Source organism: Pseudopodoces humilis, chromosome 9 (genome assembly GCF_049639895.1).
Source record: "Pseudopodoces humilis isolate 2021_Gansu_Grassland_sample_001 chromosome 9, ASM4963989v1, whole genome shotgun sequence".
NCBI classification, from domain to species: Eukaryota; Metazoa; Chordata; class Aves; order Passeriformes; family Paridae; genus Pseudopodoces; species Pseudopodoces humilis.
This window is the reverse complement of record NC_142208.1, coordinates 21,726,596-21,745,761: the sequence shown is the minus strand read 5'-3', so window position 1 is coordinate 21,745,761 and position 19,166 is coordinate 21,726,596. Positions and strand designations below refer to the sequence as shown.

General features: G+C 37.1%; 1 protein-coding gene across 2 annotated transcripts in view; it reads left to right on the top strand.

Annotated features, from left to right (window-relative positions):
• LOC102109717 (adhesion G protein-coupled receptor A3) overlaps nucleotides 1-19,166 on the top strand; it is a 260,456-nt gene that overhangs the window by 198,407 nt on the left and 42,883 nt on the right. For both annotated transcript variants that reach the window (XM_005520645.3, XM_088059859.1), the window contains 2 exons: nucleotides 12,418-12,625; nucleotides 13,551-13,759. In XM_005520645.3, coding sequence (XP_005520702.1) covers nucleotides 12,418-12,625; nucleotides 13,551-13,759 — 417 coding nt within the window. The remainder of the gene's footprint in view (nucleotides 1-12,417; nucleotides 12,626-13,550; nucleotides 13,760-19,166) is intronic.

Below are 19,166 nucleotides of genomic sequence, written 5' to 3'. Positions count from 1 at the left end.
TTTCTGGACCCTCATAATTACTATAAAAACTTTTTCTTTATGTTAGATAATGGAGAAGAATGAGAATACAAATTTTAGTAGAGTCTGTGCCCTTGGCAGCAGTGTCTCCATATCGTTGTGGATATATAGAGCTTCCAGGACTCAGAACTCCTGATGATAAAAATATTTCTCATTGCTGAGATAGACAGTTTGGGACTCTGCCGGTTTTTAAAAAAATACACTGTCTTTCAGCTAATAATATTAGTTATTAATTTTGTACACGATGTTAGTCCTTCATGAGACTGAGAGATTCAGCTTTCTTCTATATTGATTCCCCCCCCCCCCCCCTTTTCATACTTGAGCACATTTCTTTCAGATCCTTGCTCTAAATAATTAATTCATACTCTCAGGTACTCATGTCAGCATCTGGTGTAGCAGTAGTAAAAGTCCTGAAGTGCATGTGAAGGATTCACCAAAGTACTCCCATCCGATTTAATGCAGAAAGTAAAACTGGGAAGTCCAGAAGGAAAATGTAGTTAAATGGTGAACATATTAAGTTTTTATGTTAGAAAATGAACATTGCTACTGTCCAAAATAAAGGCATATCAGTTTAATAGGAGACTGGAAGTGATTCAGCAAGAATGATAACACACTTAAAAAAAATCCATCAAATGTGCCAGTGGAAGTCCTTGAGAATCTCTGAATTATACCCACTGTTGATGTGCCTGACTGGTAAAATAAAGTCCTTTAAAATAAAGGCCTCTGGTACAAATTTTTGAACACATTAAATACACTGATGCCAGAAGAATTGACCTTTATAGAAAAAGATTAGAAAATCAGTAGAGCAAGAGGGAAAGACCAAGAAAATTCAAACCATTGTGAATACTTGCAATGTAACAATGTAAACCAATTCATTTTTCTACTGATTAAATTGCAAATTTGCTGCTTATATAATTAATTTACAAGACTTTAAAAGTGAACACTTCATGGAATATACACCAGTATTTTTAATGAACGTGTTGCTGTTGCTTTTTCAGTATGCAGGCCCTGCAGCACTAAAACTTGAAAACTTCTATTAATTCAAAAGCCATGAGCAAGACAAAAAGGCTATATTTTCCCATTAAGTCCTGTAGTACACTGAAAACTGAAGGCAGCTTTATATTTGGAAGAATTAAGATAGTTATTTTTCCCTCTTGTTTGATCTAAGAAATGGAGAGAGAAGACTGAGCTGAGTTCTTTGTCATTACTACCTAAGTCTCACCCCATGTAACTTTAGCTGGGTTAGCACCCATCTGAGTATTTAGTATTATCTCCTATATCACAAATCTCTTGCACTGTATTAGGAATCTTCATCCTCAACAGTCACTGAATGGGAATGAGGAAATTCTCCTCCTGGGCTTAGTTCAGACCTCACCTGGATTCAGTCACTGTGTAAGGAGTATCAAGTGACCTTTGGTGTCTGAAATCCAAGGGACTCACTTGTCTGAGAGTGAGTGGATACTGCCCCAGAAATACTGCACCATCCTCACCCAATTTAAACTAGGAGTTTTCAACTGATGAGAGGTGACAAGTACTGATAACGTGTGCAATATTTTAAAGTCTTAATCAGAGGAACATCATCACTATTTCACAAGCAGCTGAGCTACAAAACTTGATTTGACTGGAGGATTAATATTTTAATTCAGTCAGCTTTTAGAACGAAAATTACATAGACTATGTCAAGTCATAATTATGTGGTAACAAGCAAAAAAAATGTACAGATGCTTTCTTAGCATCTGTAAAAGGTTAACAAATAAGAGGTAAGTTTTTTCCAACCTTCTTAAACTAACAGGACTGTATAAAATGATCAGTAGGTTGGAGGAGATCTGGTCTGATGGGAGGTTCACTCAGGCTTCGCTTCCATTGTGATTGGATTTGGATTTTACTATGGATAATGCTAGCAAATATTTTTGATTTTCCCATAATTCTGTGACAAAACTCAGAAAAATATAGTAGAATCAATCGAGGTAGATAGTCCCTAAGCTCTCATTAGAACAGAAGTGTGTCCAGATAAACTAGTGGTCTGTGATGAGAACAGTGGGAGTACACGGGATTCAGCTGGAGGTAAAAGTGATCTCTTTGGTTCTGAATGTTTTCTGGCTGAACTAAAGGACCAACACCACAGATTTTCACATGAACTACAGACAATATGCCTGTGGATGTATCAGCATGCCTGGTATTTGCCCAGAACTGAATTTCAGAAGTGGAATTTTAACTAACATTTCATTGTTACACTGAGCTCAGTATCTTGTATTTTGTGTCCACACTGAATCCTGAAATGTGTGTGGGGCTTACAGAGCAGGGTACAGCTTTAGGGAGTAGCAGCTACTGATGACTTCAGGCATGGCAGTAGTGGAGTGTGTCTTCTCCTTCATACTCGACATCTCAGTTCCATGAATTCTCTGAAAATGTCACTTGCCATCACTGACACACATCCACTTTAGCTCCATGCAGCTCAAGGCTCCTGAGCACTTTCATCCAAATGCAAATACATCTGTGACACAGAACCTTTCTCTTGCTGATGTCACTGTATTCACTTCACTTCCTTTGTTCACATTTCTTTTTATGGCATGTGCTTTCTGGCTGTCCTGGTAAATTGACTACGTGGCTGAAACTCAGAGAGCAAATTATTGTTTTAGCAACTTGGAAATAAAAATATATCAGTTTTTCAAAATGGAAAAATTAGTTTTGGGACAGAAGGGAAGAAATCATCTTTGCTCCTCTTGAGGAGATGTAATTGCTTGACTAGTGTGAGGATAGTGAAGTTGTATCCTGTAACAGAGGGAAGGGAGGTGTGACTGTGCATAAAAAGGAACTAAAGGAAAAGGCATCTTCTGCTTTTCTTTTTCACATATTTAACTGTCTTTATATAACAAAGCAGAGGAATGTAGTGATCTTGCATCTGCTTCTAAAAATGTGTGCCTTGCCTAAGTTACAGCTTGCAAGAGTAATGCTGGGTCTGAATTGTTTAATGAGTATAGGCAACAGAGATCATTCTTGATGATAATATCCAAATTATTCAAAATCAGAATATTGAGTCATTTCATGGTCTGGAAATTTTGAATTCACTTCTTAAAAGATTCAAAATGCACAAATTATTTTCAGGAGTTTCAGCTTTCCTCCAGTATCAGAGAGGGACAATGTTTCAGTAGTCATCAAGCAGCAATGTCAGCATTTCATTGCAGTCATTTTTATGAAAAGGCAGCATCAGAAAAGCACTTGGACTTCTGTAGAACGTAGAAGCTCACTTTGCCTCAGGAAAATTGTATCAAAATCGTTTATTAAAAATTTCTGAACTAAGCTTTTTCACTACCTTCCCACTTACGTTCCTAGATGAAGTTTATCTAACTTAGTTAAGTGTGAATATCACATCAGTGAAATCAGAATTCCTATCATCTTGTATGATTAAATAATTGCAATATTCACTCATTGAATTCAGTTTTGAATTACTGTATTACCTAATGGTTGCATCACTCTCTACTCATAAATGTATCTTTACAAATTGTATCAGTCTTTAGAAAAATGGTAACATCTGTAATGGTATGTACTGCACTCTACTAAAATGTGTATGAATTTTGTTTAGAACCAAGTAAATTTTTTCATGCATGGAAGCCACAAAGTAGCCCATCTCCTTTTAATCAAATTGTGCTTCTCCAACTTTAGAAATAACTTTGGTAACACTTTGTGTCTGACTGTGGAGAAATATTCTCTTTGTTCTCATTCATAATATTTTGTTATAAATGATAATTATTAAGCTATGCAGAAATACTCTTATGAAACCTACGTTAACACAATTCACCTAGTTAAAAAAATAAATTAAAAGTTATCATAGCAAAAAGCTTATCTATGCTAGTTAAGTCAGAATTCACATAATTCATTTTTCTAAACTGGTAATAGTTATGTGTAATTGAATTTGGTGGTCAATGAGCTGTAGAAGATACTTTGGTTAGTTAGGTATTCTGTATAATTATGATGTACCTCCTAAGATCCATGGAGATAGCTTTGCAATTACGTGGCTGAAATTTCCACATAGAGAGATCAGGAAATTTTTTATTGTCCTTATATTTTAAAATTCTAGCAGTTTAGAAGTCCATCCTATCCTCTGACTGCATCTGCAGCAACTAAAAATCAATGTAATAAACTTGAATATTTTAATGATCTTTCCTGAAAAAAAAGCCCCATACATGTAATGCCTGAAGATTAATTGAGCTTCTAAATAAAAAGGAAAAATACTCCTTCATCATAGGCTGCTTAGAGGAAAATGCAGCATTTCTGGGAGCTAATACACCCCTGAAAGGCCCAGTGAACCAAACTCCTGACAGGATGAGTTTTCCTGTAGAGTGCACTGCCAGAAGCCATCCTTTTTAAAAATGAAGCTGCAGTGAGTCTCTGTAGATCCACAGCTCATAGTGTGAATGTTGAAGTGCGTCTAAAATCCTCAAAGACTTCAGTGATCTTCCCCAAAACCCCAATAAATTTTAGTTGAAAACTCAGAGGCCACCCTTAAAGACTCTTAAATTCCCAGGAAGGTGAATTTTATGCATTGTGTGGTATAACTTTTTGCAATATGGCAAGTCAGCTGTGGACCCTGAATTGAAGCAGTCATGTAGTGCTGCCTGAAAAAGATTGTTCCCTGCAGCTTTTACATGTGTCCAGCATGTTTTCAAAATACTTGTTCCTCAAAAAATAATAATATAATTTTCACCCTTTTTTATTATGACACTTTTCCCCTACCATGTCTGTATCGTTTTTTTAACTCTTTTTCTTCTCAGTGAGATTTCTGTGAGCTCTATTAGCTGTATGTTGGGAATGTAAGTAGAAAGTTCAAAAATTCCTTTAATCAAGAAATTCATGAGTTCTCTGAAGGAATTTTAAACACTTTGGGTAAAGCAGAAAAAGAAATCAAACCTTTCTCACTTCATTTTGTAATTCTGTCATAGAGCTTTCAAATACTCTCTCAAGAGTAGATCATTTTTTGTGTCCATATTGCCTGAAAAGTATCCCACCCTCTCTGATAGAAAGACTAGGAAATATTTGCATATTTTAAGTCTCCATTCGTGCTCTTGGCTAATGTTCTATTTGTCCTTGTGCTCATGCTGGCCATTTCATTACATGACTTTTATTTTGCCCGGCTAATGAAGCTAAGCTCCTTTATTCTCCACTTTTGAAAGAAATTATTTGTTCTAAGGGTGACCCTAATAACCATCCTCTACATCCCTTCTATTCTGGACTGACTTCTCCTCAGCCTAGTTGATCAAAACTGTGTATTATTTTTCTGATTAGGCCTTTAAAATCAGAATATTTACATGGAAATGAGTCATCCTGTAAATTCTGGATTGTATTTGTCGTCTTTTTTTAATTGTTAAATCATAGTGGCTCTGAGTCATCCTGTGATCAACCAGTGCTTTCATATCCTTGTCCTTATCTTTTGCTTTCCAAAGTGGCCTGTTTCACCAGCTTATAAGAGACAATCTCATTATAAATATGTAAAACATGATTTAGAACATTGTCTTAGATGACATTCCTCTTTGTTTGAAGGTCATCAAATAAAAATTGAAAGTCTTTAAGCTGATTTTCATATAAACTTTGGATATATTCACTCCAACCTGTCTCCTCCTTTCAAAGTAAATTGTATTATCAATTGTAGCTTGTTCCTTGTTCACCTGAAACTTATTGCTACTAGTTCTTAATGTCTCAAAAGAAATCAAGTGAATTGTATTTCCCTGTCTGGAAAAATAGTTATCAAGGAGAATTATCTTTTGGGTCTAGCATTATTTACCTTTGGTAAACCTACTCTGTCTCCCTTCTCATGTTCTTTTTCTTTAATATCTTTTTTTTGGGTTTTTTTTGGTCACTGTTCCTTCACAATAGCTCATTAACAGGTCACTTGCTGCTTGTAGATTTGCACGTATTTTCATTTTCTTAGAAAGTCTGCAAGATGTTCACATATGAAATATAAAATCCTAATGTGGAGACTTTTGGTTTTTATTTTTATTGGAAAAGGGCTACTGACAATCAGATTTCCTGATCGTTTTACATTATCAGCTTTTCTAAAATATCAGCACTGTTTGCTAAATCTGTTTCTATAGCATGACTCCAGAAAATTTTTTATTATTAATTAGGGAGAACTTCAAAAATTAAGATTTTTTTCTGTGTGTGTCTTTTAATGCAATTTGCATATATTTCTTATTGATGGCACATTTTCACTGTGCATCAAACCAGCTTTTATGCCTGGCTTGAACAAAGATGTCTTGGACTCTGTAGTTAGTTCTCCAGATACTGAAATGGATGTGCACTGCAGAATCACTACATAATGACTTTATCACATAACAATCCCAACACGCTTCCAAATTTCATCTCAGTAGCCAGGTGATTTTATGTTGCATTTTTGGAAGTACTGCTTCATTTCATCCTGGGAATCTACATAAACTTTGCTTTTCACCTGCTAGTCATCCCTGAGCCTTTCCAGACTTGTGTTGAAACAGCGCCCTGGAAAGCGCAGTTAAACTGTGACAAATTAGTAGCAAGATTATGTAGGTAGGTGAGCATGGCTGGGGAACTCCTGCTTGCCTTTCTTGGTATCATCCCAATACAAAATAAAGACACAATCCTGTTTGTTTTAGCACCTGGCAAGTTGCTTGTCTTATATAAGCATTTTCAAACTGGCATTGTTTCAATTATTTTTACAAATCCTGTATTGGGTATTTTCCCATCTGGTCTAAATTTTGGGGACGTTTTGTTGATACTTTTCATACCACAAAAAGAGATCAGAACTCATGCACAGACTACCTAAAGCCTCACAGCACTGGGCCAAATGCCTGTCCTTATCTCATATATTTTGTGCTGAGATAATTCCAAAGGAGTGTTGTTTAAATACCTACCAGGACAGACAGCTGAAAAAAACAATTGTACCTCTTCTTATTTGTTAGCAACTAAACCTTTAACATAAACCACAAACTGAAATCTTCCATTGCCTCTAACGATCTGCTGTCTTATTTGAGGGACTGAATAAAATCTATTATATACGTATAAATAATTTATTTGCTTGATTTTATTATGATGACCACATTGTTAACTCAGTACATATTTAATAATACAGCTATTACCTATAAAGCTTAGTTTCTACTTTTTTTTTACTGTAACTTTATATAGCTTGTGCCAATTTTGGCAGCACCCTTGTATCTTTAATAATTTAATATATGGTGTCTTGCATCTGAATCTCTACACCACCTTGTCAGATTCTTTGAAATCTGGAAACAGTGAAGCTGCTTTCCCAGTTCTCCTTCAGGTTTTGGGTGAATTAATTCACTTTTTTTTTTTTTTTTTTTTTTTTACCTCCAGACTTCTTCTGACCTGTTGTTAAGGTGCTGCTTTTTAAGTTAAGGAAATTGCTGACTGGAAAAATATACCTTATGACCGTTCTGGGGACTAAGAATTGGATGGTTTCCCATGAAATATATTTTATCTTAAATAGAAATACTGTGCCTGAACTCAAAAATCAATTTAGTAGCAAGGCATACACAAGGAAGAGTTACTGAAAATAGCTTGATTTTTGTCATTCCACAGAAACCTAGAAACCAAGTTCTTGATAATGATTGTTTGGTACTGAGTGTGGTCTCTCAGTATTATGCTAAATTTTAGATAAGTAGAACACTTTAACAGGAAAGCAAAGCTTCAAAAGTCAATGGGAGAAGGTTTCTTAAAGGAATTATGAAAGCAGAAGAGCCAACATATCACAAAGTCACCTAAGGCAAGAGACTGTCTTTCCTAAACACTTAAAACCTCCTTGTAAATGCTAGCATTGATTATAAGGAATGGACTGCTACCAGAATAAAACTGCCTAGGGAAAAACTTCACTTTAAATCTTTCATTTTTCCCTTAAAACATTTTTAATAAGGGTAACACATGCATGAGTTTCAAGAGTGCCAAGCATCCGTAGCTCTCCATATCCTGAGGACCATTTCCACTTTAGAATGAGATTTTTCAATCAAATCTAAAACTTTTAAAATACAGCTGGATTCATTGATTCTGTTTTGATGCCCCAGATATTTTGAAAAATTACACACACACACACACACACCCAAAAAAAAAAAAAAAAAATTAGGTCTAAAATGGAAACAAAACTCAAAACTTCAAAAGTACTTATAAAACTGTACCATCCAAATTATGGTTCAGAGTGTTTAAAACAACTTTTCATTCTGCTTTTTGGAAAGTTGACCAGGTTCCAAGAAGTCCTAGGAGCCAGGAGTTCTAGGAGGCCTCCCAGAAAATCCTAAAAGCTGGTTTAGAGCTGATAAGCCCTCTTTCTCTGGCTGCAGTTCACACAGCAGATTTTCAGATATCTGGGCAGATGACATGGAAGACACTTTAGAGGGTTTGAAATTTGTATTATTTCATCACATTTATGTGCAAATGGGTGGATGTCTGTGAATAGCTTTAATTTTAAAATACAGGCATTTTCCAGAAGAAAAACGCTTCTTAGAATCTGCACTGTGTTCAGGATTCCCTTTTTCTAATCAATGCCAGTACAATCCAGTTAATAGGACTAAAAGTGAAATGGAGTCATGATGGGATTATTGACATTCTGTTTTGCAAACACTCACAGAATGTCTAAATCCTGACTGGTGAATTGCTGACACAAACTGTAAGCTTCTCCAGGAAAATATGAGATGCCAGTGCTGGCCTGGCATTGTGAAGCTGCGGCTCCTGTGGTGGGTCTGTATTGCTCTTTCTCTCTTCTCAGAGGTGCAGGCAGGTTTTTGCCACTAGCATGCTCAGAAATTGTACTTCCTATGTGATGTGATGACATGGTGCCCAAATGAAAAAATTAAAAATGAGATGATTTATGTGCATTTTGAAACATTTGAAGCAAAGTAATTCCCTCAAAGTAATTGATGTTGCTGTTTCAGTAAGATGTGTTCAGTATTGTTTTTCATCTCTGAACTCTGGAGCATCTTACAGGGCAAAATAAATGCCATCATTTTTATCTCACTTGAGTGAGAGGGAAACTGAGGTAAGAGTGAGTAACTGACTTACACTTCACTTCAACAGATTAGCAGAATACAAGGCTGAACCTTCAGCCAGGTTCCCTCCATCCTCGACCACAATAATAGGAACTACCTCAGTGCTCAGATCATCCCTCTCATGTGAATAATGAGTAATACTACTGAAAATTCTCACACGTCTTAGATAAAAATAATGTATTTATTCATGTTTTTAAACAGCATTGTGAATGTGTGGGCCTTCTCACTATGTGCATTTTTCATTAATATCCTACCACAAGATCTTGTTGGCAGGCATGTCGCTGTAGCAGACAGTTGGATGTTTAATTTTGAGGAATCTCTAAGTAAATATTTGATGTGCAGCAAGTAGTCTGAATTTATGTGTACATCTGTCCAGTTAAGGAAAACCCTGTCCCTTTGCTCTTCACTCCACCAGACTACCTGGTTACTTCCAAAAAATTGAAGTAACAGGTAGCATAAGTGAGCAGTATTCACAATAAAATTGTAGTCCAGGAAGTGACTGTAGGCAATTATTTAGTGAAGTTTATGAAATGGTTTGTGTTATGGGTATTCATATTCATTTTGCGCAGACAACAAGAGAAAAATGCTCTCCTGAATTCTGATCAGAAAAACGTTTTCTGTAAATGTGTCTTTTTGTCAAGTAAACAATTTGATGTTGCTGCATGTTTGAGACTTGCTCAGTCAGCCCGAGCAGTGCAACCAGTCCACACTAATTCCATTTGTGGGCTGAGTGCAGATTTCCTTCCCTGCATTTGACCTTGCCCCTGCGATGGGGAGCTGGAATCTTGGGGCACTGCGGACAGGTTCCTCCCCACTTGCTGTGCTGAGGCTCTCTGTGGGCAGGGATGGTGCTGGTGAAGAACAGAGGGCTGGGTACAGCCCAGGACTGCCCCAGCTTTGTCCTACCCCAGCTCTGTCCTGTCCCAGCTCTGTCCTGTCCCTGTCCCAACCCTGTCCTGCCCCAGCCCTGCCCTGTCCCAGCTCTGTCCTGTCCCAACCCTGTCCTGTCCCAGCCCTGTCCTGCCCCAGCCCTGCCCTGTCCCAGCTCTGTCCTGTCCCAACCCTGTCCTGCCCCAGCCCTGCCCTGTCCCAGCTCTGTCCTGCCCCTGCCTCAGCCCTGTCCTGCCCCTACCCCAGCCCTGTCCTGTCCCAGCCCTGTCCTGCCCCAGCTCTGTCCTGTCCCAGCCCTGTCCTGCCCCAGCTCTGTCCTGTCCCAGCCCTGTCCTGCCCCTGTCCCAGCCCTGTCCTGCCCCTACCTGTGTTACCCCTGCCTTGTCCTGTCCCAGCCCTGTCCTGTCCCATCCCCAGCTCCCTGTGCTGCAGGTGGGAGCAGCTTCTCCTCCTCCCCAGTCCCACTGGCAAGCTCTGTCTACACCATTACTTTTTCCTATTAGTACCAGTAAGTCCCAATGGAGAAGCAATTAGGGAACCACAATAAATTAGATTATTTCCCCTCTTAGCAAAAGTGCTATAAACCTGTTGTTTTCTCTGGTTTGTGCAGGGCTGCTTTTGTCAAGTCATAGCACATTGTTGCTTAACCCAGTGCCTTTAGCTGTTGGTTTCATTATCATAAGCTTATTCATATGCTTCTAGCTTTCTCTTTTTGTGTATAATGAGTAATTAGTGTAACTTAATATGTCATCATTGTTGCTTTTTCCAGCACAGAATAATAATAAAAATCCTGTATAAATGTAAAGTTAATCACACTGTAACTTCTCTGACACTTCTCTATGTCTCCACATAAATCCTCAATAGTGGTCTGAGGCTTGATAAATGACACTTTTTAAAAACCCTGTGCATACTTTTTCATAGTAATTTCAAGGCCAAAATGGTATCATCAGAGGTTCAGCATATGCAGATATTTGGGATATCATAGAGTAGAATATGTCTTTTTCAGAAGCATGAGATAAAGCCAATTATAACAGCTTTAGTGAATTAGACGGTGGAAACAATCTCAGGATGAGTTCTTGATGTTTAGCTCAGTTAATACCAATTAAAGCCTTCATAATAATTTAAAATTCTAATGTAGAAATGTTCTGTTGCTATTTGTTCTTTTTTTCTTGAGTACTTTTAATGAGCAGCATGAATAGCCTAGATTGAATACTTGCTTTAAAAAGGATGTTTCTGCATTTTTACTGTTAAAATCTGAAAACCTTCCTCAAATATACATGGTATAAAGAAAATGGTGTACACAAGTCTTTGTCGTTTTATTTAAGCATCCAAATAACATCACACTACTCATGCCTTTCTTCCATATTTACTGCATGGTCACTAGATGCTTCTCATTTTAGTTTGCTGATCTCTGTTACCCCTTTTATCTCTCACATGTGTATTTCTCCCAGCACATGGATGTATATTGATGTCATGTTTGATTAAATGGTTGTGAAGATCATTGTTTTACTTCTGAAATAGGTAGAGCACATGTGGTATGAGCAAACTGTGGTAATCTATGTAAATTATGTGCACAGAGCCATACTCTGCCCTTGGGGGAAATGCAAATTAGAACATTTTGTAGTTTGTTTGTTTTTAAATACATACACTTTTCACATCAAGGCTCAGGACAGACTCCCTGTTTATTTTCCCATTGCTCATCATTTGTTATTCCTTGTAAATATCTCAGTCTTTAATGATGAGTTTGCTACTTTGGCAGGAAAAAAAATGCTTGATGAGTGAAGTCCTCAGAATACAATGTTTGGTGTATTTTATAGCTCTGCTGTAGGGGATTCATCTGCTTGTAAAAGGGTATATAAGACACGACTCAAAGCCATTATAGTGATCTGACAGTCTTCATTCATTTTCTCCCAGTGTTGTCTTGTTTTCTTCTTTCACATCAGTGTTTGTAATATTTTTTAATCCTGCATGACTAAAACATAGTTAACTGATTTTCCTTATATGAAGCAAGAAAAACATATTCCTAAACTGTGTTGTTTACTGCACTTGCATTTCTCTGCAGATGTAATTTATTTTAATAATAAAATTATTTTTTATACTCTTTAAGTACCCTTTCGGAGAAATGTTTTAATGTAAGTTGTCTGATTCTATTTTAAGTGAAGGAGAAAACCTGGTAGAGGTTGTCTCTTTAAATCAGATCTGCAGTGTTGATGGACCCTCTAGCAGGCACGGTAAGAACCATTCTCACCTCTGCAGCAGGGAGCTTGACCATATAGACTCTCACATTCAATCAAAACGTTTTCCCTTTTAATATGCACTGTACCGATCCTATTCCCATGGTTACAGCCTGTGCTTCTTTGGTTGCTTCCAGTCTGTTGGAAAAGGAAGGCAGCATACATTTCTTGTACAGGAGTTTAAAACATCATGAAAGCAACCCTGTTGTGATTTGCATTTTAAATGTTTCTCTTTTTTTCTCATTGTACAGAACACTGTAGCAGTAGCTTCAGTTCATTTGCCACAGTCTGTCTTCTCTCAGTCTTCAGCCTGGCAATCTGTTGATAACTCTACTTGCAAGCTACAGTTTATTGTCTTTCGGAATGGAAAACTCTTTCCCAGCACAGGAAACTCATCAAATCTCGCAGATGATGGGAAACGTAGGACGGTTGCCACACCAGCTGTTTTTGCTAAAATAGGTGAGAAGCTGTTATGCGTTATTTTCTTTAATCTAAGAGCTACGATATGCTTGATTGTGTAGAGAATAGAGGGGCAGAGTATGCAGTGTGCTGAGAGGCTGGAAACAGTCTCTTTCTTTAGTACAATGTTTGCAATTGTTCCTATCTGCACGATTTTATTCACATCGTCCTGCAAATAAAGAAATGTCCTTGCGCTACAATTAGAATGCAAATTCTGGGCTGCTGTTCTGTGACTGTGTTGTTACAGATGCTTGCTTCTTAAAGCTATCGGAAGGAACCTTCTTTTACTCTTTACAATTGCAATGTTAATGTCCTAGACACAGGTAAAAATAAGGCTTTTGGAGTGGGAGTAGTGCCCTGTTGCATGTATCAATACTCAGCAGTATACTTTCTGATGCGATGGATGTAAAACAGGTGTTGTTAAAGACTTTTGTCCAAATAACGTACATTGTTTGTGCTAGTGAGTCATTATTTTGATTAATTACTCACCCGTGCAATTTTGCTAATTCTGTCTGATACTGAGTAGTGCTCTCATTCTATTAACATTTTTAAATGTTTGAATGTGACTTTCAAAGTGCAGAATTGTCTCAGCTGTTAATCATGCCGTGAAACTGAGCTGTTTCTGCAATTACATGGGCAACAGTGTAATACTGGTCATAACTGAAGAATATGAAACAATGAAAAAGATCTCTTATGTGGGGAATGATTAGATCATTTTGTCACAATATGTGATTGAAATGTTCAGATTTATTTATACCTTTGCAAACTTCTCCGATGTGAGCGCTACGTTTGATTTTGACCACTAAGATTTTACATCCTCTGGCTTTTTTCCCCCACAGTTTAGTGTATCTGATCTCTTTACAGAGCATTCATCACTAAAGGGTTTTCCACTCCGTCTCTCTGATTCAGTTTGTTCCTTTTGCAGATGGGTGCAGTTTTGGAAACCTCACCAGCCCTCTTACTATAGGATTGAGGCACTTTGCACGGGGTATAGACCCCATTGCAGCCTTCTGGGATTTTGACCTTCTAGATGGACATGGAGGCTGGTGGGGAGAAGGGTGCCACATAATTAGTTCTGCAGGCAATATTACCACCATTCAGAGTACACACTTCAGTAACTTTGCAGTGCTAATGGTAAGTATATGACTTAGCAAATATACCTATGCTTTTCTCTCTCTTTTGCCATACATTTATATGTTCTTTATACATGCATCTGTTTCATTCTGACTTGTCAGTAGCCGACCTTCTAGGTTTTTATAATGTTTAGTACAAAACAGTCTAAAAGAAAGTAAGTTACTTAACTGCTAGTAAGTGAATAAACCTGGTGGTCAGTTTTAATATCCTGAGGCAGGCCTAATCAGAAATGACATTAACTTCAGTCTTATAAATTAAAGTTCCATCAAGGAATGATTAGTACAGAATGGTTATAAATTATAGGACAGGGTTTAAAAATGTATACTCCTGTGTGCTTTTACATCAGCACATCTCGGAGGCTGGTCTGCTTTTGTTCCTGCCCTGCACTGTGTTGATCATACTAATTAGTTGCAGGCATACCGCAATGTTGAATCATTTAATAAATGGAGAGGAATAACATCTTCTGCTCTTTTAACTATGGACTGAGCTACCCCTGTTGATTCTGTAGGAGTTTTGGTTTGTACACCAATGCTGACAGCCTACTTAGGAAATTGCTGTTTGTGAAGAAAAATATTCCTGTGCAGTGCTAACACATCAGCTGCTTTGCTCTGTTCTCAGGCACACTTACGCTTCCCATTGCAATTATTTAACTAACCTGCTTAACAGAAAGTTATCTTCATGAAAGAAAAAATGTTATGCATACAATAATAAACTGTAATTATTCAGGGACTAAAGGAAAGCAAACTAGAAATTGTAAGGTTTCTAAGCTTTAGAGAATGTTTGCACCCTTAAAAATATTTCTTATAAACCAGTTGTAAAAAGATTTGGTATGTGTCCTATTAATACTAGATTGCTCTTGAATGCTGATGCATGATTGCGCTGTAGATGCTGCTTGTGTGCATTACAGAAATGTTTATAGTTGAGTAAATAATGTATTGTGTGTATGTGTAAGGGACAGCAAACACAGGCGACAGGAATTGCGAGGACGTGTGCAGAGAATACCAATCTGCTGCTGTCAGATGGAGCCCAGATGGCAGCCAATCATAGCACAAAGCTGTGGTGCCCACGAGTTAAATGCAGATATTATCGTCCACTTTGTAAGAACTGATTTCCCTGAGACTTAGTTGAACATTTTTTCACCCATTATAGAATTGTTCAGAATTTAAGAGCTCTTCCTCAGATTTGATGACATCAAATATACCTCATTTTCTACAGCTCCTGTGAGTTCCCTTTTCCCCCAGTCTCTTGTTTCCCAGAATGTGAATCATAATTTTGCTTTGAGGATGTTTTTCTAAATTAATTAAAGCAAGCACCTGTTGACTTTGCAGGTGCCACACCCAAAATGGCTTCCTCCTTCTTCAACTGCTTGAGTTCAGCCTGTTGTTCTTAAACTTTGAGTAGTCACTAAATGTTAATTAACTGTTTTCAAGCAACCAGTTCCATAGTTTCTTTTTGTTTGGAAACTTGAATACTGACACAAGGGCTGCAGTTAATTTTTGGTTTGTAAAGCCCATTCATTGCTGGAAAGATGTAGGAGATGGGTTTCTCTACAACTATAAAGGCAACTGAGGCACTTTTTACTGGAGCTTTTGTATCTGGTATGTGATTTTGCTTTAGGCCTTGTGTTTGGTTATGAGGATTTGACTTTGCTTTATTTCATGTGTGCATCTTCCAGTTTTATCTGTGCAAGACAAGGAAGCAGAATCTTAGACTCACCCTTGCTTTGCAATTTCTGTGGTAGCAAACAATGGGATATGTTTCTTAGCTCATGTTTCGCAGCAGCTTTTAAGGAAAAAGATGACAAGTAATTTTAAAACATACATATAAAAATAGGTACACACACAAATCAGTTTTCCAACCACTGTCTTTCTAAATAGATAACGGAAAATTTTTGTAGCTTCATTATATTCAAACATTTTCATTCAAATATTATTTCTTAATCACTGTTTTGTGGTGTAAAGTCAAAGATTATTTTATTTCATAGAAACTTTTCTTTTCTGGGCAGTTCAATTTGCATACCAGAATTGAAAAATACTTCATTGTTCTGCATCATTATTAATTTATAAAATGAAAAGTATAAGGTGCCTATGTGTATCTTATTAATTCATATCTAAATGCCTAATATATTTTAAAATACTAACAAACCATGAGCAAATTCAAAATACCTGGCATATGGTGTAGAGCTAATGAAATTAGCTACAATATCATGATACATGTCATCAATGTGTAATTCTCTAATCTGTTAAACAACAAAAATTCATAATTGATTATTATGGTTTGGGGTAACTGCAGAAAACTGAAGTAGTTAACTGTAAACTAAAAAGCAGCACTGAAGCTTTCCCTTACCATCAGAATTGTGTACATCCTGCTGTAGATTAAGTTGAAACAGAAGCCTCAGTCAATCTAGCTATCCATTACTTATTCTGATTTATCACCTTTTTAAATAGTAAGACAAGATTTCGTAAGGTGCTTTCATAGAAGTTATTTATGCCTAAGTAATGAAAAAGGGTTAAAAGAAAGGTTTTCTAGAGTCCTTTTTTTAGAAAGGCAGCAATCAAGGATTTATCAACTACGATTGATAATTAATAAGCATGAGCATACTTCAAGTGAGAGGAGTCATGTAGAGCCATTTGATTTCTCTCTGTGACAGTTGTTCAAGTGATGTCAATGAGAAAGAAAGTACAGTTTGGAGGTTGGCTTGGAAAGGAGATACAAGCTCCTTCCTTCACGTGGCCTCACACTTTCACTTTGCTCGAGGTTGGGTTGGCAAATAGGAATAGAGTCAGACATAAAGGAGCATTATCTTTTTCTGATCAGGTTTCGAGGAGTATGTCCTAGAGGTGGGTGTAAAATACTGTGAACTTACTCCCATGTTCTACTCCTGCCTTTTACTTCATGTACTGTGTGTTTAGACTAGTCCTCTATTTTGTCTTTTCTTCTGTTATCTATAGGAGGAAGAGAGCTGGTAACACACTAGTTTCTTTTGGAGGTGTCCAAAGCCCTCTAGGGTCCTGAACTCTGCAATATGAGTTTCTATTTTAGAGTAAAATCATGAATTTATATACTTTGAAGATTTGGTATATCTAATGATAAGTATTTGCTTCTTAAATACTGTGTATTTATGCTCTTGTGTGAACAGAGTTGTAGATCAGTATTTTAATTTTTCAGGATGACGTGTGTGTACATTATGACCAATGCAGAGACTTCTGTATCTGAGTAATAGCTCTTCAGGAGATGACAAAAATATCCAATAGCAACAATGAATTTCAAAATTTTCTAAATATGTTTTGGCATACATTGTCCTCTGTTCTTCCTTTCATTTTTCTTAGAACACAATAGAAATTCAATAGTGATGGATATTACTGTAATTGTATACAACATTTCCTTTCCCCACTTAGACTGCTTTGTCAATAGTAATTTCCTCAAATCTGCCAAAGAAACACAAATAAAATTCTTAAATCTAACTATGATACTTCCCAATTAACATGAAATGGATTAATAAATATCTTAGCACTTCCAATTGTAGTCCTAAAAACAGGTTAAATCAACATAAAATCATAAGCGGCTCCTTTCCTGTTTTGTCACAATTTGTCATATTATTCCAGTCAACATAGGTGTGGGTTTTGTTGGATTTTTGGGTTTGGTTTATGTGCATAAGGAGTAATTATTTGCAAAAGTAGCATACATTCAGCGGATGCTTATGAGGTAATTAGGGCTGAGGAGATTCAGCTGACAAAACCAGAGCATATTTGAAACTGTTCTGGAAGCAAACCTTGGAAAACTGTGTGAATGAGAAACTGAGAAGAGGCAGGATCGTAGGAATGGAACACAGTAAGAGTTAGGGCATTTCTCTCTTGTTTTGCAAGCATTCCCCCAATATTTGAAGTCTTTCCAATCTGGTATGAAAAAAGATACTTTTTCAACATTTTCATTGTTATTTGAGACAATTGAAGAATTTCTTAAGCCTGTTCACAAAGTGCAGTTCTGAAAACAGAACTCTAAACTTCCACCTTTCAGGTCTTCTCCAAATTAAGCAGCCTGTCTAAGCCTTTTGAGAAATTAATTCATGAGTCGGGGAAGTATTACAGAGATGTCATTTTGAAGGTTGACATAATTACAGTGTTTGACATTTTCCCCATAGAGAACACAGGGTTTTCTCATAACAGGCTGTGGAAACATTGTTCTGTACTTTGAAAAATCAGACTGCCTATTAACAAGAGGTTCAAGAACAAAGTCTTTTTTCATGTTTAAACACCAAGTTTAAACACCCACAGGATAGACTTTAGCAGAGTTTATGCACTAAAGATTGTGAAAGTGATCCAGCAAGTTTACCTGCTGTATGTAAAATTCACATTTATTGTAGTGGGAGCCGCAAAATTCTCTGGAATTAGATTCCTCTGCACGTGTGGAGATGTTTCCCAGTGTGAAGAGCCTGCAAGGAGGCACATCACTTCAGTCCTCAGCTGGCATGTACTGCTCACTGCTCATGTAATGCTCATTCTCATCAGAGAGTGCTTAGCCCATATGGACAGTATTGAGTCCAGCCCCAGAAAAGGCTGGATTTTTATGAATATTCCTGAGTGTCATTCTTTTGCACAAAGCCTTGGGATTAGAGCACTCCTAAGAGCAAGATCTGTTTTTTTTTTTTTTTTTTCCATGTACATTTTATTAAATTGCATTTAATAATATGTATTATTTGGTCTGTAAAAAGCATAAACTAGCTTGGTACTGGGCTCAAAAATCTCCTCCAAAAGGCAGTGATTTTATCACAAATCAGATCTCTGGCTCAAGCTCGCTCTTTCTGTTTTTCCTTTCTGTTGGCTTAATGGACCTTGAGTTCATCTTGGTGCAACTTCAGCCAGCAGGTAAATGGATTCAGATTGTAAAGCTCAGTAAAATATGCCAACTCTTGGAAGGCAGGTGGAAATTAAAGACTTAGAATCCAGGCTTTGGGACATTTTATTGTCTTGGTGGCTTCTACAATTCAGCAATGTCATTCTTGTACTGTAGTGCCCAAAACTGGACACAGTAGTTGAGATTTGGGCTCACAAGTGGAGAATAGAAGGGAATAATCATTTCCCTCCTGCTGTGTGCAGTCTTGGCAATCTGGCCCAATATGGGATTCAGCTCATGTGCCACAAGTGCTCACCACTGTTGGTTTGTTTCACACCATCTTAAAAGGGTGAATGAATGACAGATTCTCATTAAACAACTAAAAGGCCTTGTAGTTGTAGATACTCGTTTGTAATGGTCAAAGTCTTGTAAGTGTTCATTTTCCTGGGATAATTCCTGTGATTTTTCAATATCATTGTGATTAGAATTTCCTCTAGGAAATAAAATCAAACCTAACTTTTTAAAATGTAAAATTCAATTATGCAGCTTTCCATACAGCATTTTAAAAATGCTT